The 23,951-nt window shown below is 42.5% G+C and overlaps 1 protein-coding gene across 1 annotated transcript; it reads left to right on the top strand.

Moving 5' to 3' along the window:
• Positions 1–6,677: 6,677 nt before the first annotated feature.
• On the top strand, positions 6,678–23,719 carry LOC120302318 (carbonic anhydrase 4-like). The gene is made up of 9 exons (XM_039330494.1): positions 6,678–6,783; positions 9,914–10,008; positions 11,370–11,399; positions 11,710–11,874; positions 15,010–15,158; positions 17,781–17,870; positions 19,475–19,553; positions 21,162–21,325; positions 23,297–23,719. The coding sequence occupies exons 2-9, from the start codon at positions 9,933–9,935 to the stop codon at positions 23,510–23,512; spliced, it is 969 nt and encodes a 322-aa protein (XP_039186428.1). The 5' UTR covers positions 6,678–6,783; positions 9,914–9,932; the 3' UTR covers positions 23,513–23,719.
• The last annotated feature ends 232 nt before the right edge of the window (positions 23,720–23,951 follow it).

Genomic DNA, 23,951 nt, shown 5'->3' with positions numbered 1-23,951 from the left:
GATGAGATCAGAAGCCACAACTTTCAGATGACCTCTCTTAGGAGCTTCACATAGATGTTAAAGAGTAGGAGATAGAGGAACAAACTTTACAGTGCATTACATTCAGCTGACCTCTTGTTTCCACCCAGCTCTAAATGCAGGCAGAAGCAGAACCATTCAACTCAGTGTCCCTGTCTCCCAACTCCTGTAGGCAGTCTAGAAGGACATCATGATTGATGATCCTGAAGATTGCTGAAGTAGATCTAGGAGAGTTGTGACTCTCTGTCAGTCCAGTCCATGATACAAGTCATCAATTAATGTTGTCTCAGTATCGTGCCTGGGTCTGAATCCCAACTAGAAAAAATCCACGTAATTCCCTTCTTCTAAGGGACTCTGTAGATGAACTCTGACCAGGTTGATACGTATCAAACATAGGTGGACTCAGAGGGGATCTCCTGAACAGGAAGTGCACCCTGGCCCTCTTGAAGGTTATTGACATCAACTCATCATGCGGTGAGGTATTGATTACCTCCTAGATCCAATTGGTCACCAATCAGGACCACCTAAAAAGTCAGGGAGGGGCCAGCAATCAAGGTCATGAATAACCAACCATGAGGGCACCCTACCCACTCCGTAAGCCAGAAACGTATCCCAGATAACAAAGCCTGATGTTGCTGAGTCATCACAAAGGACTGCACCTATGCAGAATCAATATTTTATTTATTTAAGTATTTATTTGGTTATTTATTTAAAAGATTTATATAGCCTCCCATCTTATACAACATAATCCTGGGTGTCTGGCAATCAATAGAAACATAAAAACAAATGCAGAAATCTCTCAGTGCCCTCAGCTGCCCCACATCCATACAATATCTTTGTAGGCTCTGGTCTGACACTACCCCAATTTTGGAGAAATTTTGGAAAAAGAGAAGGGGAGGGGAAGGGAAGAGAAGGGAAGGGGTGGGGAAGGAAGGGGAAGGGGAGGGAAGGAAGGGGAAGGAAAGGAAGGGAAGGGAAGGGAAAGGAAAGGAAAGGACCCAAGTCATAAACTCATCATAATGCACACCATTTCTTTGCTTTATTAGCCTTAACATAGAAACTAGGACACTTCCTAATTGACAGGTGTTTCCTGGACAGCTCCTAGATTCCTTGTCTGCATTTGGCAGCCAATAGTTAAGTAAGTTGGTTTGGATACCCTTCTTATCACGTCCTTCATGCAAATCGGAGGTTACAAGTCTTTGTTTCCTCATCAGGTGAAACTGGGGACTGGCAGGTTGAAGCATGACGAAAGAAATGCCCTCCTCAAGTTGCATTCCATTAAGTAATATGTTCGGCTGATTCTTCTCTCACTCTCTCCGCCTCAGGCTCTTCGGTTGACTCAACACCGTAAAACCAAAAACAAAATTACGATAAGGAGGGAAAACCTTGGTTCCCAATTTCCTGATAGGACTTCTTCCTGAATTTTGAAAGATGGCTTCTTCCTACCTACTTTGTGGGTGCTCAGTTTCCACCTCTTACACCACATCCCTGAATCATCTCAACTTGGATCAATTTCTTAGAGCTGAACCCCTAGGCCAGGGGTAGGCAACCTTGGCTCTTTTATGACTCGTGGACTTCAACTCCCAGAATTCCTGAGCCAGCATGGCTCAGCTTGGAAACCTCTCTCTTTCCTCTCAGCATGGCTGGCTCAAGAATTCTGGGAGTTGAAGTCCACGAGTCATAAAAAAGCCAAAGTTGCCTACCCCTGCCCTAGACCTACTGGGACCAGACATTTTGAGGACCTCATGTCCCTTCATATTCTTTTTCCAACCTACCCCTGTACAAGGTAAACCTTTCTTTTTCAGAAAACTTAAAAAAAAAACTCCTGGACTTACAACCATTCATTTAGTGAATGTTCAAAGTTACAACGGCACTGGAAAAAATGACTTACGACCGGTTTTCACACTTACGACCATTGTAGCATCCTCATGATCATGTGATCAAAATTTGGGTGCTTGGCAACTGGCAAGTACTTATGACAGTTGCACTGTCTTGGGGTCACGTAATCACCATCTAGAACCTTCCCAGCTGGCTTCCGACAAGCATAGTCAATGGGGGGGGGACCAGATTTGCTTAACAGCCCCATGATTCACTTAACAACTGCAATGATTCGCTTAACAACTGTGGCCAAAAAGATTGTAAAATATAGCAAAACTCACAATGCCCTCCCTAGCCCTGAAAATTTGGGGCTCAATTGTGATTGTAAGTTGAGGATTATCTGTACTGCCCTGACTAAAATTTGGCCATTTCATTCTACCAGTGCATTTTCCTCTTCTAAGAGATATAGGTAGTCCTTGATTTACAACCATTTGTTTCATGACCGTTCGAAGTTATAACAGCACTGAAAGAAGGGATTTACAACCGGTCCTTGCACATCTGGCATGTATTTATGATGGTTGTGGTGTCCTGGGGTCCTGAGACTGTCATTTGCAACCTTCTTAATGAGCTTCAAACAAGGAAAGTCAACAGGGGAAGACACATTGTCTTAACGACTGCATGATTCACTTAACAACTGTGGCCAAAAAGAAGATTGTAAAATTGCAAGTCATTTAACAACTGGCTTGCTTAGAAACAGAAATTCTGGTTCCAATTGTGGTTGTAAGTTGAGAACCACCTATACTTCTCTTTTGCTGGATCTTCTCTCCAGGTCAGCGTGAGAATGCAATCAAACAGCAGCTAGCCAACTTGAGCTGATCTCAAAAACATAAGCCAAGTGAAATCCTGTTAGTACAAAGGAAAAATCAAAGGTACAAGTACAGATTGGGTGAGACCCGCCTCAAAAACAGCAACTGTGAGAAGGACCTTGGAGTCCCAGTGCACGATCACTTGACTATGAGCCAGCAGTATGCAGACGCCGCATCCGTCTGTATATTTGTAAGTTCAGGGATCACATCTTCTTGTCGCTCTCTTTGCCCACTTTGGACGTATCTGGGTACACTTTGCTATAGGATGATCCCCCAGTGCCTCCTGTCTTGTGGCCACCCCTTGTGAGTGTGGCACCCCGCCTTCCATCATTGACTCCTGTACTGGGGATTTCTCCCCTTTGCCGGTTGTATTTCTTTGCTGTTGCATGAGACAGCGGTTCTGGTGTTGCGTAGGCTGCACCCGTTGCACTCATTGTGAGTTGTTATGTTGTTGTTCCCACTTCCTTAGTGCCTGATAAGCAGGCAGTAACTCTATGTGGTGATTAATTGAATGTTCATCCGACAGCCAAGCCTCCTTCAGTAACCGGCCAAGTGGCTCTTTGAGTGTTTTGGGTTGCCTACCCCTGGGCTAGTCTAAAGAAAAGAAGAAATAGGGGAGACATGATAGCAGTGTTCCAGTATTTGAGGGGCTGCCACAAAGAAGAGGGGGTCAGGTTGTTCACCAAAGCACCAGAGGGCAGGACAAGAAACAATGGTTGGAAACTGATCCAAGAGAGAAACAACCTGGAATTAAGGAGAAACTTCCTGACAGTGAGGACAATTAACCTGTGGAATAGCTTGCCTCCAGAAATCGTGGGCACTCCATCATTGGAGATTTTTAAAAAGAGGCCATACAGTCACTTGTCTCAGATGGTATAGGTTCTCCTGCTTGAGCAGGGGGCTGGACTAGAAGACCTCCAAGGTCCCTTCCAGCTCTATTCTACTCTATCTCAGCCTAGAACCGTAAGATGAAAAAAAAACCCACACCAAACCCTTTCTGTGTTGCAAGAAAAAAATGAATATTCCCATTGTGAGGAGACAAGCCACATTTCTTGTAACTTTGCCTGTCCTGAAGCAGTGGAGGAAGAGTCACCATTTGATCATGGACATCGGGGAAGGGGAGGAAAAGCGTACGATGTAGGTCAAAGCTTGTCTGTCTACCTGCCCTGTCACAACCGGTTCTCCTGAAATTGACTGTGTTTATAGTGAGGACAAAGCCATGTCCAGAAACATAACAGAGTGAACCTGCTCAGTAACCATCAAAGGCATATTTCTATTTACCAGAAAGGGAAGAGACGACAGAGGCAGGATTTCTTCCTCAGAAGGAGCTTATTGGGAAAGAACAGAGAGAAAAGTCCGTAAAAGTACATTCTCCGACATGGAGCCCTAGCTGCCAGAATGGAACTGTTCATATAGGGTCCTTGGTGATCTCTGAGTTTGGTTGTTTTCTTGCAGTTTCATTACCTAACTAGGTAATCTCATCAGTCCTGCCTGTAATAGTGATGATGTTACTTTGCTGGGTAATGAAAGTCTGCAAGAAAACAACCAAGCTCAGAATAAGCAGAAATTGTATTTAACTTTACCTATTACCACAGCAGCGAGAACAATTTTTGCACAATATTGGAAGAATGAAGGATTGCCATCAGAGGAAGAAATAATTACGAAAATATTGGAATGTGCAGAGATGGACAGACTAACTATAAGGCTGAAAGACAAAGAAGATACGGACTACTATCAAATTTGGAATTTATTTTATTCTTGGTTAGAGAAAAGCACCTGAAGGCAGGACAAGAAGCAATGGGTGGAAACTAATCAAGGAGAGAAGCAACCTAGAACTAAGGAGAAACTTCCTGACAGTGAGAACAATTAATCAGTGGAACAGCCTGCCTCCAGAAGCAGTAAATGCTCCAACACTGGAAGTTTTTAAGAAGAGACTGGACAGCCATTTGTCCAAAATGGTGTAGGGTTTCCTGCCTGAGCAGGGGGTTGGACTAGATGACCTCCAAGGTCCCTTCCAACCTTACTACTATTACTATTACTAAAAGAATGAAGGATTAGGAATTGAACAGGTATTAGCTTAGCAAACTCCAGACAACTTGTTGACTGGAAAAATTAACATATGTTGATGAAAAAAAAATTAATAAAAAAGATTGATAAAAAAAAAAGAAAACAACCAAGCTCAGAGAGCATCCAGGACCCCTCAGTTCAACCCTGAGCTACAAAAGTTCTATTCTACTGAAACGGTTTTATCTGTTAAGACCCCCTGCTTTGGGTGGGGAATGGCAAACCATGATCATAAACTGGGGAAGATTAAAATTAAAATTATAAGTCTGTAGGATGGAAAATCCCTGACCGTATCATTAGACAAGGGAAATTAGGAAAAAGTGACTGGAGGATAATCATATTAACTATATATATTTAATTTGAATTAAGCTTAAAGATAAGTACACGTAGTCCTTGACTTACAGCCATTCATTTAGCGACTGTTCAGAGTTACAGCAACGTTGAAAAAAGTAACTTACCGCTGGTCCTCACACTTGTAACTGTTGCAGTGTCTTGTAGTCCAAAATTCGGACCCTTAGCAACTGACATATTTTTATGACAGTTATAGCACCCTGGGGTCGTATGTTCTCCATTTGCGGCCGTCCCAGCTGGCTTCCAGAAAACAAAGTCAATGGGGGCAGGGGAAGCTGGGTTCACTTAACAACCGTATGGTTCACTTAACATCTGGATGATTCACTTAACAACTATGGCAAAAGGGTTGTAAAATTGGATGTAACTTACTTAGCAACCACCTTGCTTAACGATGGTAATTCCGATCCCAGTTGTGGGCTATAATTACAGTTGACTAGTTGTAATACGAAATATACAGTGCTTGCTCAGATAGACATTCCCAGTTCTTTTCCTTGATTTCCTGACAGCTCAGACTTCATTCTTGAAGTCTCTGAAAGCTGAAAATAATCCAGTCTGTAAACCCAAATGGATCAGGGAATAATTCCCGGGATTTTTATTCCATCCGGGGAGAAAGTGAGGTGGATTGTAGGGTTATTAGTTATTTTATGCATCCTTATTCCTTTATTTTGCAGATAACATCGAACAAAGTGGTGAAAAGATTTTTTTTTTACTGATTCAAATACTTTAGGAAACCCGCCCAAACATCACTGTGCATGATCTAATATTTTTGTTTTAAATCATTCTGGGGAACTGGCAACCCAGCATGACTTGGCACTATTTTGGGGTTATTTCTGAAAAGGAAGTAAGGATTTTAAATATATAACACAGGAAGAATGATAAATGGACTTCTAGAACCACTGAACAATAGCTGATGAAGAGTTAGGTGGAAGCCAATGTTGGTTATTTTTGAGACTTCTGTAATTTTAAGAGTAGTCTCCCCCTCAGCAGGACACAGAAAAGTGTGACCACACACTCAAGATGGTTTTGCACCACATTTCTCTTTGCCAGTTCAGAGGGAAATGCCCAGGCAGCCTTCTAACAAAATAAAGAAAATTAGAAATCGTAGTTGCTGCTGGAAATCAACCAGTCAACCTTCTCTGGGAAGTAACCACATTGGATTAAAACAGGGGAGCGGACAGATTTTTAATTAAAGAAAAATAGTCCACCCCTTTCTATAGTGTTGATAGCAAGCTCCTATATATCTCTGAAGGGAAAACAGCCTTCAGAGGTTACATCCAGACCTGGATCCCAACAAGACCAGGAAAGGGAAGATGAACAGATTGTCCTTACTTAAATGATTTCCTAAGAATTGTGTAACTCCTACTTGCTCACTCATCCCTCCCTTGCATACGTATGCTAGCTAGGAGTCTGTAGCCTTTTTGACCTGATTCTCTTTCCTTTCCTTCGCTGTAATTCACCCTCCTTTGCTGGTAATTCCACCCGCCCCAGTAACAAGCTGGGTGGTGACCTTATTGCATGCACATACACACACACACACACACACACACACACACACACACACACACACACACGAACAGAGACACACATATAAAAAGAAGCTAGGATGCTTCTACCATCATCTCTGTCACCTTGTCCAGCAGGACAGAAAGAGACATTCACCAGACAGGTGAGCTTTCCAGTGGTGGGGTTTTAAATGACAAAAGATGGGCTAGAAACCTGGATGAGTTGGGCGACTGAGGCTGTGAGAGTTATTGCTTTATTTTGTGATAGATCATGAATGGGGAAGATTTTGGATGTCTGGCTATTTTTAGTAGTGCTCAAGGCACTCTGCACACAGGAATGGTCCGACACTGGAGGTTTTTAAGGAGAGGTTGGACAACCATTTGTCTGGAATGGCATCAGGTTTCCTACCTGAACAGGGGGTTGGACTAGAAGACTTCCAAGGTCCCTTCCGACTCTGTTATTCTATGTTTTACTAAGAAAATAAATGGGATTTGGGACCGGTCCAGGGACCCCATAGCCTCTTTCTTAGAATGAAATAGAGACACAAGAGCCAGTATGTTGTGATGGTTAAGGTGCTGAGCTACAAACTAAGGAGACTGGGAATTCTAGTCCTGCCTTAGACATGACAACCAACTAGGTGACTTTGAGCCAGTCACTCACTCCACCTCACAGGTTTGTTGTTATGGGGAAAATAGGAGGAGGAAGGAATATTAGAAATGTTTGCTGCCTTGAATTTATTTATTTATGTCCCACGTTTATTATTCTTACAAATAACACACAAGTAGTAAAAGAGGATAAAAGTTAAAGAAATAAATATATCAAACCCTCCTTGATGTATAGAAATAAAGCATGAATAAATGAATACCAAATAAATAAATAAATAAATAAATAAATAAATAAATAAATGTATCAAATTCTCCTTGGTGTATAGAAATAACAAAGTAACAGAACAGAATAACAGAGTTGGAAGGGACCTTGGAGGTCATCTAGTCCAACCCCCTGCACGAGCAGGAGATGCTATATCATTCCAGATAAATGGCCATCCAATCTCTTTTTAAAAAGCCTCCAGTGATGGAGCACTCACAGCTTCTGAAGGCAAGCCATTCCACTGATTAATGATTCTCACCCTTAGGAAATTTCTCCTTAATTCTAGGTTGTTTCTCTCCTTGAGTAGTTTCCACCCATTGGTTCTTGTCTTGCCTTCTGGTGCTTTGGAAAATAGTTTGCCCCCCAGCCCCTCATCTTTGTGGCAGCCCCTCAAATACTGCTATCAAATAAAGCATGGAAGCAATCTCGTTTTTCCTGTCGCTTATTCTGAACATAAAAATGTTGAGAGCACAAGGATGCGGAACAGAGAAGCGTTGTTTAGCAAATTGGTTCCCTGTGAATTTGTCTCATATGTTTGTTATCACATCTTGTGTTAAGGAGGTCAGGAAGTTAATTAGATCTCCGCACTGTTATCATTCCTCCTATCTAACATTTAGCCTTGCCTTTTTTTAAAATAAGTTTCAGCTTATTACAGTGCTCACTCCTAAAGGTTTTCTGATGTTTACAGAAAATTTTCCTCTGTTGCAACAGCTCCTTATCAATGGTCTCATCATCACACGTTCTTTGTTGTTACATAAGTGTTTGCTTTGTGCTGTTGAAGTCAGTTGTGGCTTCTGGTGCCCATGCAAATCTGTATGAGAAATCATGCGTCCAATCATAGATTATTCTTTCAAAATTTGGCAACCAAACCACTCCACCCAAAGTACCATGCGGCTTACCTGGCTATTCTGGTGCCAGAATTGAACATTGGGCCATGACAACTGATTATATGTACATCTTATATTGTTTATGTACATCATTTTTGTTTATAGCTGCCTCAGCAGCCCATGAAGCCTCTTTCATATTTTAAAGGAAAACCAACAATTGCAAAAAACCAACTGCAATCAGTTGCTGTTAATCCTGTTTTCAAAAGATTCTAGCACTCAGCATTACTATGGGGAGTAATTTGCAATCATTTTAATTTTAAAGGTTTAAAACAACTGCAGGAAAGATTGTTCAGCCACTAAGTTTACCAAGTATATGTTCACAAACTTGATATAATGTCTAATATACGTGATGGTTGTTATTATTAATCATACTCTGAGACTTGATTTTTCTTTTGAACAAAGTTTCAGGTCACGCTTACGTTCTCATAAATGATTTCTAATATATAAAATTCTGCTTCCTTGCCACAATCGTGACAGTTCTATGTTGATGGTCTCATGGAAATAATTATACTACTAGTATTACTGCTACCATTTGTTTATATTACTATTATTATTACTGCTATATAAGTGCTACTATAGTATAGGGGTGTCAAACTCAATTTCATTGAGGGCCGCATCAGCATTGCGGTTTCCCTCGGGGCGGCTGGGTGGGTGTGGCCAGGGTGGGTGCAGCCTACTGGGTGGGTGTGGATGGAGTGGGTGTGGCCTACTGGGTGGGCATGGCCAGCTCTACATTGTTCGGGTCAAGGGTGCCTGTGGGGGCCTGGGCAGGAGTGGGACAGATCTGAGGGTCTCTGGCAGAAGGCGGTGGGACTGGGGCAAGCATGGTCCATTTCTTCATTCCTCACAAAGGGTGACACCTCCCCAGCATGCACCCAGGGGGCGGGGTCGACACGGCAGGGGCTGGTTCCTCGCTGTTTCTAGACGGCCTTGTGGAGCTAAGACTAAATGTGTTTCAGCATAGATGGCCACTACAAAAGTGTACATTGGCTCCCAGCCGGCCAGGGCCAAGGCAGAGGGGGCCATTCCCTCACTGTTTCCAGGATGGCTTCACGGGCCACATGAAACCACTTCACGGGCTGCATCTGGCCCCCGGGCCTTATGTTTGACATGTCTGCTATAGTACATATCAGAATTTCTCAATGTTGGCTACTTGAAGATGTGTGGGCTTCAATTCTGGGAGGCTGGGGAATTCTGGGATTTAAAATCTACACATCTTCAAGCTGACAGGATAACACTGGTTCATATACCTCTGCTATTAATTATAATAGAATTTAGACTTATATGCCGCCCCGTAGTGCTTTACAGCACTTTCTGGGCAGTTTACAATGTTTACAATATTGCCCCCAACAATCTGTATCCTCATTTTACTGACCTTGGAAGGATGGAAGGCCTGAGTTAACCTTGAGGCTGTAAAGATCAAACTCCAAGTTGTGGGTGGATTTAGCATGCAATATTGCATTCTAACCATCACACCCCCAGGGCTCCTATTACTATTGTTTGCCTTATGGATTAATCGGCCTACACTTTTCCCCATAGCTGGACAAAATCCCATCCCATGGATTCTCTCAAGATACTCACAACCCTCGCGATGGTCTTTTGGCTTCCAGGCAGATGCTATGCCAGTTCTGATGGTAATATCACCCTAAAGTGCCTTGTTTGGGGCGGGGGGGGGGGGAATGAAAGGCCAGAAACCCCCTCCAGAGTGCAACTAAATCCACTTGGATGGATTTGGCTCACCAGCCTCTGAAAGCTAACAAGATTGAGCCTGGTTTGGACTCAGATGGGAAATGTAGGCTGGAGATGAACTGGGGAAAAACTGGGAAAAGCTAGTGACTAATCAAGGTTAGTTTGGCAGGGGGAGCGTTAAGAAAAATGCATGGAAGTTAGAAGGATTATAGCTGGATTCAAGACATCCTGGCAGGTGCAAAGAATCAGGAGCATACATTAAGTTGCAGTTCAGAAGATTTCATGCTCAAGCCTGTTCACAAGAATCTGGTCCACTAAAATTCAGCCCTAAATTGGCACCAGAATGGAATTTAAGATGGGTTGGACTTAAGCTTGATTTCGAATTGTCCGCAACTGCACATGGGTGTCGACACCTACCTAGGCTGTGAAAGGGTGGACGGACAAGCGTAGGTTGCAGACAACGGCAGACAGCTGCACACGTACATCTCCCAAATGTCAGCCGCTGTGGAAATGCACATCCTGCATGCTGATAGGCGGAACTGATTTCCCATTGAGGGGAGGGTGGAAGGCAGGCAAATTCCACCGACGTTAAAATTTGCAGGAGTACAGGTAGTCCTCAACTTACAATAGTTCATTTACTGAACAAAAGTGACTTATGACCATTTTTCACACTTAACGATTTTGCAGCATTCCCATGGTCACATGATCAGAATTCAGACGCTTGGCAACTGACTCATATTAATGACGGTTGCTGTCCCAAGGTTTTGCGACCTTCTGGCAAGCAAAGTCAAAGGGGAAGGCAGATTCACTTAACAACCGTGTTACTCATCTAACAGCTTCGGCGATTCACTTAACAACTGAGGCAAGAAAGGTCCTAGAATCAATCAAAACTCATTTAACAAATGTCTCACTTAACAACAGAAATTTTGGGCTCAATTGTGGTCGTAAAGTCAAGGGCTACCTGCATAAATGCAACAGTTGTGCAGCCATCTCTGAACAACAGATGCATACGTTCCCTGATGTGCCCTAATGCAGAAGTCTAACCAAAACTTTAGAATGTTTTTGAGAATATAAGGATTCTAGGCTAATGCCTCATTTAACTCTGCCCCTCAGCTCTGCCTGTTCTTATCCTACACATCCTTACTGTTAGCTACAGAGGTATTTGCAGGTGTGGTCCAAAACAAAGCAAAGCTTTGATTATGGTGGCCATTTTGACTTTTTTGCCATATTTAAAGACACCCTAATTCCAAAAATTATTTTGGGATTGAGGTAGAAACCTGGCTCACCCTATTTCTTTCCTTTATAGGTTCCTGGTGTTACACGGAGCCATACTGTGGTAAGAAAAACAGAGATACTTTTCCTTTTGACCCCCAGATCACAAGTCATATTTAGTCTCAGCCAGGGATCGTCCAATGCATTTAAATTCCAAAACTCAGCTTTGAGAATGTATCTCATCCCATGGCTTTACTCTGTAGTAAAAAAGAAAAAAAGAAAATCCTGTTCATATAATTTGCTAACTGTGAGCAGGATGCCCAGCAAAGATAGTAGCTTTTAGGAAAACTAGATTCCAGCTGCTTTTAAAAAAATGTATTTCTTTGACACTTCAAGTCTAATGACTATTCCTTTTTGGGGGTATTGTTGGGAAGGTCCTAAAACCTGGATATCCCTTGGTCATTGCAACGGCAAGAGACAGTCACCCATCAACATTATTCAGAGAGAAGCTTCCCACAACCCCAGTCTGGGTCCTGTGGATATTGTTGGTTATGACAGCCGCAAAAAGCTGCTGGAAATCAGAAACACTGGGAAAACAGGTGAGTTAGAGTGTTGTTTTTTTCAGAAATTTTATTAAGATTATCATGATATAAAATACAAGTGAAAATAAAGAGAGTAGGGAAAGGGGAAGAAAGGAGAAGTGTAGAGTAAAGGGGAAAAGAAAAAAGAAGCATTGATTTTCAATTATTTTCTGGACAGTAAAATACAAAATAGAATTACTATATAGTCTCAACTTTTATTTTACCAATATAACAAACACTAGAGAGCCAGTTTGGTCCAATGGTTAAGACACCAGGCTAGAAACTGTGGGATTATGAGTTCAGATCCCATGTTAGGCATGAAACCAGCTGGGTCATCTTGGCCAAGCGCTAGAAGATTGCGAGTTCTAGTCCTGCCTTAGCCATGAAAGCTAGCTGCGTGATCTTGGCCCAACCCTTCTTATAGGGTTGTTATTATGGGGAAAATAGGAGAAGGAAGGCATATTAGGTATGTTTGCCGCCTTAAGTTATTTGTATAAGTAAAGGCAGGGACAAATAAACAAATAAAATACTAGCCATTTATGTAACAACAAACTAGATTACTCAGCAAAACCCAATTCCAACAATTTATTTTGTTCTGCCTCGAGCACAAAATCCATTAGTGGTCTCCAAGTCGAAACAAAGCTGGATATATTCTTTTCCCCAATTAAAAAAATCTATTTTGCCATCTCTGCTAGCCCCATCCCTTTTTCCATCCCTTCTTCTGTTGGGGGGGGGGGATTATGTGTCTTTCCTTTTCTTGCATAGAGAATTCTCATGTGCTCTTTTAAAATCAAAACATTTCTAGTCTTTAAGATAGGAGCAGGAGCGAGGGAAAAAGCAACTCCAATCAAACAGCCAAAATGCAAGAAAAAACACCTCTGACAGACTTTGCACATTGTGTGCTAGGTCCATTCCCTAGCAGTGTGGAAATGTATGTGCTGCACTTATGGGCTGTTCCAATCGCTAACCACTCTGAGTTTCAGATAGCTTGGGGGACCATTCAGATTGTTTGGGGGACAATCAGATTGCATTATGGAATGCAGGGGAAAAGATGGAGGGACTACAGCAAGCGAGAATTTTAACAGTTGACAGTTAGAGGAAGGAAGGGGAAGCAGGGTCAAAATGGATTTGATGCTCTTGGGTTATTGTTGGTTTGGTTCTTCCAATTGAACTCTTGGTAACCAGGATCAATTCCCTGCAGACTACATAGAAATCTTTTCCGCCATTGGTTTGCTCAGCAAGAGTGGCTGGCCTAAAGTGTCCCAACTGGCCTATGCCAAGACTAGAATTCATAGTCACCTAGCTTTGGAACTAACTCCTTTAATCACCGCACCAAACTCTCTCTCTAAACGTTAGATTAGAAACCCCATGATCCCTTGGCTCTAGTTGCATTCATGCCAGGAATGGCTTTAGTGTAAATTTCTCTGCATTGTTCTTCAGAAATTAGCAATCTTGTCCACTGTGAATGAAATGATGAGTGAGTTTAGATGGAAGTCTCTGAAGAGTGAAAAAAAAAAAAAAAACATCTAAATTCCTGCCAAGAAAACTGCATGCAGGGGCCTGAATTTAATTTGAAGGGGTGTTGACTTTCCTCAATGGATTTACTCCTACGGCATTGTGCAAAGGAGTGTTGGTTATGAAGGGATGCAACTATTAGCAATGCAGCGATTATCTTTTGATGTTTGTTTTTGCACAGTTGTTGTAATTTGCAAGCATATTACTCAAGGAGGTGGAGGAACAAAGCATTTCTCCCATCAGGTTGAGTAATGATGCTCTTTGCTGATGCATTAGAAATTCTTAAGAAAAGGCACATTTCCACAAACGAGACCTCATGCACCAAGTAGAAATAAACGTAAGACTCCAATCTTTGGTTTGAAAGTTAAGAAAATGAATATAAAATGCATGGTCATTTTACTTTCAAATAGGTAAGGTCATAATCCATCAAACACATTTAAATCATTCTCTGTACTGTCTGTCTGTCTGTGTGTGTGTGTGTGTGTGTGTGTGTGTGTGTATGTGTATTTTCTCCATTCAGCTACTAGACCACAGGTAGGGAACCTTGGCTCTTTTATGACTTGTGGACTTCAACTCCCAGAATTCCTGAGCCAGCATGGCTGAGCTTGGAAACTCTCCCTTTCCCTCACCATGGCTGGCTCAGGAATTCTGGGAGTTGAAGTCCACGAGTCGTAAAAGAGCACCAAGGTTGCCTACCCCTGAACTAGACCATTGTGTAAAATTACATAGCCACTTTCTGTAACTCAGTGGTCACTGATGCTTACAACATCTAGAATTCTCAGTTGTTCTTGGCTGGGAATTTTGGGAGTCGTAGTTGCAGCCTCTGGTAAATGTAGGATGGGGAAAACAGGCAAATCAGATCAGATGAAAGCCTCAGAAATTGTACCGTTCTTACAGGTAATCCTTGACTTATGACTGTTCATTTAATGACGGGTTGTAGTTATGATGGCCTGAGGAAAAAACGACTTACAACTTGTTCTTGAAGTAACAACTGTTGCACCATCCCCGCAGATCATGTCATCACAATTTGAGTATTGACAACTGGCTCGCATTTACAACAGTTGTGGACTCTGGCAGTCAAATGATTGTGATTTGCAATCTTCCCAGCTATTCTTCCGACAAGCAAAATCAGATGGGGAAGCTGGATTTGCTTAACACCCCAGTGCTTTGCTTAACAACTGCAGCAAAAATGATTGTACGATCAGGGCCAGTCACGTGATGATTTGCTTAATAACGGCATTGTTTAATGCCTGAAATTCCCACTTCAATCCCATGGACTGAAAAGTCCCATTTGTAGTCATAAATCGAGGACCAATTGTATTTTCAGCCGCACTGGCTAGCATAACTGATTCTCATCATAGCAGTTAGCTCCGAAGTGGGCAACTTTATTTGACCGGTGGACTTCAGCTCCCAGAATTCCTGAGCCAGCATGGCTGGCTCAGGAATTCTGGGAGTTGAAGTCCACCAGTCGTAAAGTTGCTATAGTTGGCCACTCCTGATTTAGCTCAAAGGAAAGCAAACTTGGACTCTTGAAATGCTTTGGACTAAACTCCCACACTCAAAAGCCTCCAAAGGTTGAAGACCTGATCTAGAATGCTGAGAACAGAGCTGGATTTTTCGTCTCTCTTTAATCGGCAGTTGACATATCCCTGGAAGATGGTCTTTACCTCGCTGGTTTTGGCCTTCCTGCCCGATATACAGCCAAATCCTTTCACCTTCACTGGGGAGACGGCGCCTCGCAACCCGGCTCGGAGCATCAGATTGATGGCAAACAATACTCGATGGAGGTGAGCCTCAGATATCCCAGCCGACTTACACAATGTTCTCTTTTTTGTGTGCCCCCAAAAGAGTCTTCTGGTCCTGCTTCAGTATAGCAGAGTGATGGCGAGCCTTTTAGAGACCGAATGCCCAAACTGAAACCCCAAACCCACTTATGCATCGTCGGGTGCTGGGTGGGTGTGGCCCATTGGTTGGGTGTGGCCAATTGGGTGGGCGTGGCTACGGTGGTAACGGCAGACTGGGTGGGACTAAAAAGTTCAATCAATCAATTCCAACTTTGCAAGATTTTTTTTTCCCGCAAGAAGTTGAAATTGACTGATTGATTGAACCTTTTTTGTGTGTACACGGCGATGAAGGCCTAAAGTGAAAAGGTTTTATAAAACCCAGCTGAAGGCCTAGGACTGGGGTGACGGCGTGCGTGCCCACAGAGAAGGCTCTGAGTGCTGCCTCTGGCACCCATGTCATAGGTTCGCCATCACTGTTATAGCATAAGCCTGTGGTGGCAAACCTATGGCACACATGCCACAGGTGGCACGCAGAGCCCTCTCTGTGGGCATGCGCACCATCGCCCCAGTCCTAGGCCTTCAGCTAGGTTTTATAACCTTGTCGCTTTAGGCCTCCGCTGCCGTGTGCAAAAAAAAAAAGGGTTCAATCAATCAATCAATTTCAACTTCTCGCGGGGAAAAAAAAATATCTCGCAAAGTTGGAATTGATGGATTGAAATTTTTAGTCCCACCCAGTCTGCCGTTACCACCGCAGCCACACCCACCCAATTGGCCACTCCCAGCCAATGGGCCACACACACACAATGGGACATGCCCACCAGGCACCCGACGATACATAGGTGGGTTTTGGGTTGCAGTTTTGGCACTCAGTCTCTAAAAGGTTCTCCATCACTGGCACAAGCAATTGTTTTAGCTGCTGCAGATTACAAGTAGTCCTCAACTTACAACTTACAACCATTCGTTTAGTGACTCATGACCGTTTTTCACAGTCACGTAATCAAAATTTGGACACCTGGCATGTATTTATGATGGTAGCAGTGTCCCGGGGCCATTTGATCCTCTTTTATGACCTTACCCCAGTTCATTTAGTGACCGTTAAAAGATACAACAGCACTAAAAAAAGCGACTTATGACCGTTTTTCATACGACCGTTGCAGCATCCCCAGGGTCACGTGATCAAAATTCAGACACTTGGCAACTGACTCATATTTATGACGGTTGCAGTGTCCTGGGGTCATGTGATCCCCTTTTTACGACCTTCTGACAAGCAAAGTCAATGGGGAAGCCAGATTCACTTAATAACTCGGGCAAAAATGATTGTAAAATGGAGCATAACTCAACGTCTTGCTTAGCAACAGGGATGTTGGGCTCAGTTGTGGTCGTAAGTCGAGGATTATCTGTAAAAAGATTAATCCTCTGGAAATTTGTCTGAGGCTTGGGAAAATCGATCGCTTTCAGGACTGAGTTTGCTGTGCTGCAATTTCTGAAAATTACTGTCCCTCTTCCCGTTAGAGCTTTTCCACAGAATATAGGAATCTGCAATATTTTAGGGACTGAAGCCAGATCTGGAATACAGCCGCAGGCACATTTCCCAAATTAAATGGAGTTAGTTCAAAGATTCAATTAAATGTATAGTTTAAAATCACATTAATTGCATTGCATTGGTGCAGTTAAGTTCCATGTGTTTTATAGTTTCTATGGCATTCAAAATAGCAACTTTACTGGTAGCTTCTGGAACTGTGTTGGGGACTGTATCTTAGATTCCTGAGGGCCACACGGGACCTCAACTTTCACATCTCCAGTTAGAGCTGCAGCATCTATCACAGCTTGGTTGCATATAGCAACTTTCCCCAATGTGATGTCCCTCATGTTGAATAGACTTCAAGAGTCAGGGCTTAAGACGCCAAGTTAGAAACTGGGAAATTGTGAGTTCTAGTCCTTCTTTAGCCATGAAAGCCAGCTAGGTAACATTAGGCCAGTGTTTCTCAACCTTGACAATTTTAAGGCATGTGGACTTCAACTCCCAGAATTCCACAGCCAGCAATGCTGGCTGTGGAATTCTGGGAGTTGAAGTCCACATGCCTTAAATTGTCAAGGTTGAGAAACACTGCATTAGGCCAATCACACTGTCTCAGCCCAATCTGCCTCACAAATTGTTGTTATGGGGAAAAGAGGAAGCAGGAGGGTTAATTGCCAATAGTTGGTGGGATAAAAATGTAATAATAAATAAATCTTGAAGGGGAATTGTGGGAATTATTATTCAGTACACCTAGGGGGCAAATTGAGAGCCTGTTTGGTCTACTGGTTAAAACACCAGGCTAGAAAGCAAGAGACTCTGAGTTCAAATCCCACCTTAGCCATGAAAGTCACCTGCCTGACCTCAGGCCAGTGATTTTCTCTCAGCCTAACTAGTCACATGGGGTTGTTATTGTGGGGAAAAGAGCAGGAGGAAGGTGTGTTGGATATATTTGCCACCTTGAATTATTTGTAAAAGTCATAAAGGCGGGATACAAATAAAGGAATTAAATAAAAATAAGGCTCTGGAGCTTGAACGATATATATCTCTGACACTGAGATTCCAAGGAGAAACACAGATCTCACAAAATCTTTGTGTTCTCTCTTCAGTTGCACATCGTACATACCAAGAACAACATGAACATGGCGGATGCTGTGAAGGATCCAAAAGGCATCGCAGTGCTGGCATTTTTTATCGAGGTGAGCCGCCAGTCCAAACCAGATACGTTGATCAAATATGCCAATCTATAAAAAGTCAAGTGGTAAGATAAGGAAAATATTTACACAAATGTACAGAAAGGCTGAAATCATGGAGGAAATTTTTTCCCCAACAGAAAAATTTACAGTTAGTAAATGCTCTGGCCAGGCCAAATGTCTGCAGGTAGTCCTCGACTTACGACTGATTCAAAGTTATGACGGATCTTCCCAAAAGCTGTTTACAACACTGGTCTGAACTTCAGATCTCCACCACCATCCTGCAGTCATGTGATCACATTTTGGGCATTCATCAACCAGCCTGCATTTATAGCCATCTGCAGTGCCCCTTGATCACATGACCATTATTTATAATCTTTTTGCCAAACAGCATTTACTACTTATTTCCACAAAAACCACCCCATAGCAAACAAAGAGTTCATTTAATGACTACTGCATTTAATGACTGCCATAACATTTTTTGTAAAATCAGGTCTGGTGATGGAGTAACCTGCTTTATAATACAATTTATGGCCGAAATTACTTGCTTAATTACAGTCATAAATCAAGAACTACCTGTATGGGAATTCATCCTGTCAGAGAAGTGGATATGAAAATCTTTGTATTTTTCCCATTGATTAATTGATCCAAAGTGAGGGAATCAATAGTTTTGCAATTTTGAAGAAGAAACTAAAAGAAAATTTAAAAAAAAAGACAAAAGCAATTAATCTGATTCTCAAGATATGTTTTGATTCTGTGCTTTTTTTCTCTCTCTCTGCTCCCAACCACCATTTGTCCGTAATGTAAATAAAAGAGATGAGTAAAATTTATTTCCCCTACAAACTATACATCATTTCCCCAATTGGTGTGAAATATCATCTTAAGAAGCACTTTTAGGGTTGACGGGTGGCTGTTACCATATATACTATCAACATTTCAGTTACAATAAGTTGCATTTAAGGCTCTTAGATTTGCATTGCAAAACTAGAGACCACTGCTAGGTGGCAGCAAGCAGATACCAAAAAGTAGCTTTACCAATCCAGTATTTTTTTACTGTAAATTTCATAATATAGCAGTACGCTATCAGCAATGTCAATCAAGAATGCCTCCCCATGTTTATGGTTTTGAATCTAAATCTGATGAAGGATGGAAGGCTGGAAACATTTGGTTAGGGGAAGAGAATATTCAATGTCTAAATTTGTTTCATCCCCAAATTTTTGACTGTATGGAGGAGAAACACTGGCAGGGTCAGGGGGAGGAGTGAAAAGAGGGGTAAGTCTAGAACGGGTATGCAACCTTGGCTCTTTTATGACTCGTGGACTTCAACTCCCAGAATTCCTGGGAGCTGTGCTGGCTCAGGAATTCTGGGAGTTGAAGTCCACGAGTCATAAAAGAGCCAAGGTTGCCTACCCCTGGTCTAGAATCTCTATGTAGGTACAAATGAACTAAGTCTAACTGCCCTTCACTGTCATTAATCCTTATTTAACTCCAACATGGTGTTGAAAAGATTCTTGTGCATAGGCTTTTAGCAATAAATCAGTTAATTTCAACCTTCATGCCTGACCTGGTCTTTCATGCCTGCCTTCCTATTCTTTCCTCCTTTTTCTCAGGGATTTGAGAAGGCTAAGAGCAAAACTGCAGAGGCATGGGAACTGTTTGCCAAGAACCTCAAAAAAGTTTCGAAAAAAGGTAAGTTTGTCGGATTTCTGGAGAGATATTTGGATCTTCTTGTCTCTCTAAGACTCCATAGTGGCTTCCATGATGAGCTGGAAAATGGAGGCTTCCACTTTGCAACCGGCATCATCCAGTGGGCTGGTTGCTCCAACCATTTCCCCACCTTGTCCTGACATGCCTTTCTAATGACTTGCTAATCTTAAAAAAAATCAAAGTAGATAAAATAAGCAACCTAGATGACCCAACCTACATAAGCAGGGATTAATACAATCAAGCAGAATACAATGCCCTAATCAAGAAACTACCAAGGAGATAAAGAAACAAACAAACAATCAAACAGAAAACCACACCCTAATCAAGGAACTACCAGAGAAAAAAGGCACACCCCATCAACATTGATAGGGCAAGTATATAAACAGGGAGCAAATTCAATTTCACTGATGAGGCTACCTAGTTGGGTAGTGAAAGGTCTGCAAACAAACAACCGAAGCTCAAAGAGCCTCAGGGACTCCACGAAATTTAAAGTCCCAGTCACAGAAGAAGACTTTGTTTCTCTATCTGCTGATTTAGTGCAATTATCTATCCTGTCTCTCTTCTAAGGCAGGGGTCTCCAAATGTGGCAACTTTAAGACTTGTAGACTTCAACTCCCAGAATTCCTCAGCCAGTCATGCTAGCTGAGGAATTCTGGGAGTTGAAGTCCACAAGTCTTAAAAAATACCACATTTGGACACCCCTGCTCTAGGGACATCAACGATGATACGTATTTCCTGCCCCCTCCATATTAACCTCATAACAGCCTTGTGAGGATGGATGGGCTACAAGCTATTAATTGATAGATAAAAACCTAAATCACCCTACTAGATTGGACTCCATCTAGTCCAGCATATTGTTCTCCCAGTGGTTAACCAAATGCACAAGGAAACCCATCGGTCTCCCAGCAGATGGCAATCAGAGGCAGTCCTCCTGTGCCGAAGGCTAATAGACATTGGTCTCCATCGCTTCCATGAACTTGACCGACCTTTTTTTGGAGCCCTTGAGGAACTGAGGCAGAAGGTGCCTCTGGAGAGCTTGTGCAGGAAGTTGGTGGCTAGAGAGAGACATCAGTGTGAGTCAGCAGGAATATGCAACATCTCCCAACAAGTTTCAGGGCTGGTGGAATCTGATCCCACGTCTCTTCAGTCCTAATGTGATGTTCCACAATTACTACTGCAGGGATCTGTACCTCTCTCAGGCTATAGATGCCAACACAGGTGTGATTCTATACATGGAACTCTTCCAATTCCCACATTTGTATCACCACCAACACCAAATTCAGGCAACCTCACCAAAGCTACAAGCTTACATGAGGTGCTTGTTGCTTGTTTGTTTATTTTGCAAGACCTTCTGAATTTCAGGTTGATCACATGAAATTCTAAACTTTATTTTAAAAAATAAAGTGTTTTGCATTTTACTGGAATTTGGATAGCATTAGAAACTATCTTCCACACAGAGATTGGGACAAGGTTCTCAGTCCTAATCAACTTTCCATTTTTTTCTCTTTCACAGTTAGTGGGAAAAGAGACTTGAAAATAATTCAGTTGGGCAAGTAAGGCATAACTACTTTTCCTCTGATTCCTGAACAGGGGAAAGTGTGCGTCTTGAGAGCTCTTTTTCTCTGCTGGATTTGATGGGTTCCACTAACCTGACCCGTTATTACCGCTACCCTGGATCTCTCACCACCCCTGGCTGTGACGAGGCTGTGGTATGGACTGTCTTTGCTGACCCAATTCTGGTCCCTCCTAAAGTGGTAAGACTACAGCTGCAACAGGGCAGGAACAAGCAGATCCACATCTGAAGAGTTCAATTAGCCATTTTATTGCTCAGGCTTATAGCACAGGAATCTTCTCAGACAGTTTGCACCTGAGTAAGACTAGATGAGGTTCAATGGCATTCAGGGGGGGGGGGCATCAGACTTTGCACTGTTATGTCCACAGGGATTCCAGACTAATTCCCTGTTTGACTCCTTCCCCTGGCTCAACCAATCTCTCTCCAACAAGCAGGAATCCAGCAGAAAAATCCATAAATTAATGAAAAAGTATGTGCAAGTGTGCAACTTACAACCACAATTGAGCCCAAAATGTCCATTGCTAAGCAAGACAGTTGTTAAGGGAGTTTTGCCCCATTTTATCATCTTTCTTGGCATAGTTGTTAAATGAATTGCTGCAGTTGTAACATGGCTGTGAAGTGAATGTGGTTTCCCCATTGATTTTGTGGGTTAGAAGGTTGCAAAAGGTGATCATATGACCCCAGGGCACTGCAACCATCATAAATACATGCCAGTTGCCGAGCGTCCACATTTTGATCACATGGCCACAAGGATGTCTGAAAAACTGTCTTTTTTCAGTGCCATTGTAACTTCACACAATCATTAAACAAATGGTTGTAAGTCAAGGACTACTTGTATATTAAAAAATGTGGATCTTTCATCATATGCTTGTGGGCACCATTTTGACTTATTTGACCTCCTTCTCCCCAAAGACCCCCACCCCGAGCATGTTTCTCCCTCTGATCTTCTCTCAAAATGGGGATTTGAGTCTTTGCCCTCCTGACTCAGCCAAATCAAATCTGTCATGAAATTGGTACTTCCTGGGGCTAATCCATTTCCTGTTGCTTTTTTTTTTGTTTGTTTGTTTTGTTTTAAGTGACTGTGCGCCTGACTTTTCTCTGACATAATTTTACAAATTTTATGTGCCTTATATGGTAAGAAACATATTTTGACATGGAGCAACTAAGGATGATAAGTGCATGTTGTTCATGGCCTGGAGATGAAGTAACATGGCTGTATGAGCAGTCAAAGGATGTTGACAAAGGATGCTGTGGTTGTGTGCAAGACAAGCAATGCTTGTGGTTTTGACATTAAATTGGACTCTTTGCTCCACCAAAGAATTACAGGTAGTCCTTGACTTACAACCAAAATTTCCATTGCTAAATGAGACAGTAGTTCAGTGAATAGTGCCCCATTTTTACAACCTTTCTTGCCACAGTTGTTAAGCGAATCACTGCAATTGTTCAGTTAGTAACACAATTGTTAAATGAATCAAGCTTCCTCATTGACTTCGCTTGTCAGAAAGTTGCAAAAGGTGATCACGTGGCCCTGGAACACTGCAACCATCATAAATATGAGCCAGTCAACAGCATCCGAATTTTGATCATTTGACCATGGGGATGCTGCAATGGCAATAAGGGTGAAAAACAGTCATAAGGCAGTTTTTTCAGAGCCTTTGTAACTTCAAACAGCCACTAAACAAATGGTTGTAAGTCAAGGACTACCTCTATAGTAGGCAATCAGTTCCATTCACTATTTAAAATAACTGTTTTGATTTCTCTTGATGCATTTTAGTGATCAGAAACCCTGCAGCTTAAAAGAATAACAGTTGGAAGGGACCTTGGAGGTCTTCTAGTCCCACCCCCAGCTGAAGCAGGAAACCCTATACCATTTCAGACAAATGTTTGTCCAATCTCTTCTTAAAAACCTCCAGTGTTGCAGCACCCACAACTTCTGGAGGCAAGTCATTCCGCTGGGTGATTGTTCTGTCAGGAAATTTCTCCTTAGTTCTAGATTGCTTCTCTTCTTGATAACTTTCCGTCCATTTCTTCTAGTCCTGCCTTCAGGTGCTTTGGAGAGTAGGTTGAGCTGCTCTTCTGCAGCCCCCCAAATATTGGAACACTGCTATCATGTATTTCTTGCTATCATCTCCTCTCCTCTTTCTTTCAATAGGTGAAGAAATTTACTTCAGAGCTCTCGTCTACGAAGGCTTCAAAGGAACCCCAGCTACCACTAATAAACAACTTCCGTCCCCTACAGAAGATTAGAGATCGGAAAGTGGAGGCATCTGATGCTTTGAAGTCTTCAGCTGCCTGTTTTGTTTCCCCCCCAACTATATTCATCCTCTTCCTTTCTATCGCCACCTTTCTACAATTCTTCTCCGTATAAGGAAGGATGGCAGGAGCGAACCATGTGGACTTGCAGTTCCCGAGAGGTCACAGCTAGACTATCACCTTTCTGCCCTGTACAAGTTCCATTTTTACCTCCTCTTAACCCTCAAGCAGCTTATTCAGGGGCAGAGGCCCAGAAAAATAAAGTCCAAAATTCAGGAGGTGACTAAGAATCCCATCAGTCAAGGAATTTCGGCTAGTCCAGGAGAAGAGCCTTTTCTGCTCTGGTCCCCACCATCTGGAATATTCTCCCCTTGGAAGTGAGGTCTCCCCCCAGACTCTTGGCCTTCCAGAAGAATCTGAAAATTTGGCTCTGACACTTGACTTGGGGCCACGACAGGGGCCTACTACGTTGGGGGTGACTGACTGAGTCACCCGCTATCTTGGTTTTTTAGCTTTCTATTTAATTCTCCTAATTTTAATTGCTTTGTATTGTC

Source organism: Crotalus tigris, unplaced genomic scaffold (assembly GCF_016545835.1).
Source record: "Crotalus tigris isolate CLP2741 ecotype Arizona unplaced genomic scaffold, ASM1654583v1 scf7180000024427.8105951120:4207309, whole genome shotgun sequence".
In the NCBI taxonomy this organism is placed as follows: Eukaryota; Metazoa; Chordata; class Lepidosauria; order Squamata; family Viperidae; genus Crotalus; species Crotalus tigris.
The sequence above is the reverse complement of the archived record's forward strand: the minus strand, read 5'-3'. Positions and strand labels throughout refer to the sequence as shown.

Bases quoted from the DNA above. Each gene is read 5' to 3' on its own strand.
- LOC120302318 (XM_039330494.1), top strand. From the start codon at position 9,933: ATGGATTCTCTCAAGATACTCACAACCCTCGCGATGGTCTTTTGGCTT. The intron at 10,009-11,369 runs GTAATATCACCC...TTTCCTTTATAG, and splicing joins ATGCTATGCCAGTTCTGATG to GTTCCTGGTGTTACACGGAG. The intron at 15,159-17,780 runs GTGAGCCTCAGA...TTCTCTCTTCAG, and splicing joins GCAAACAATACTCGATGGAG to TTGCACATCGTACATACCAA.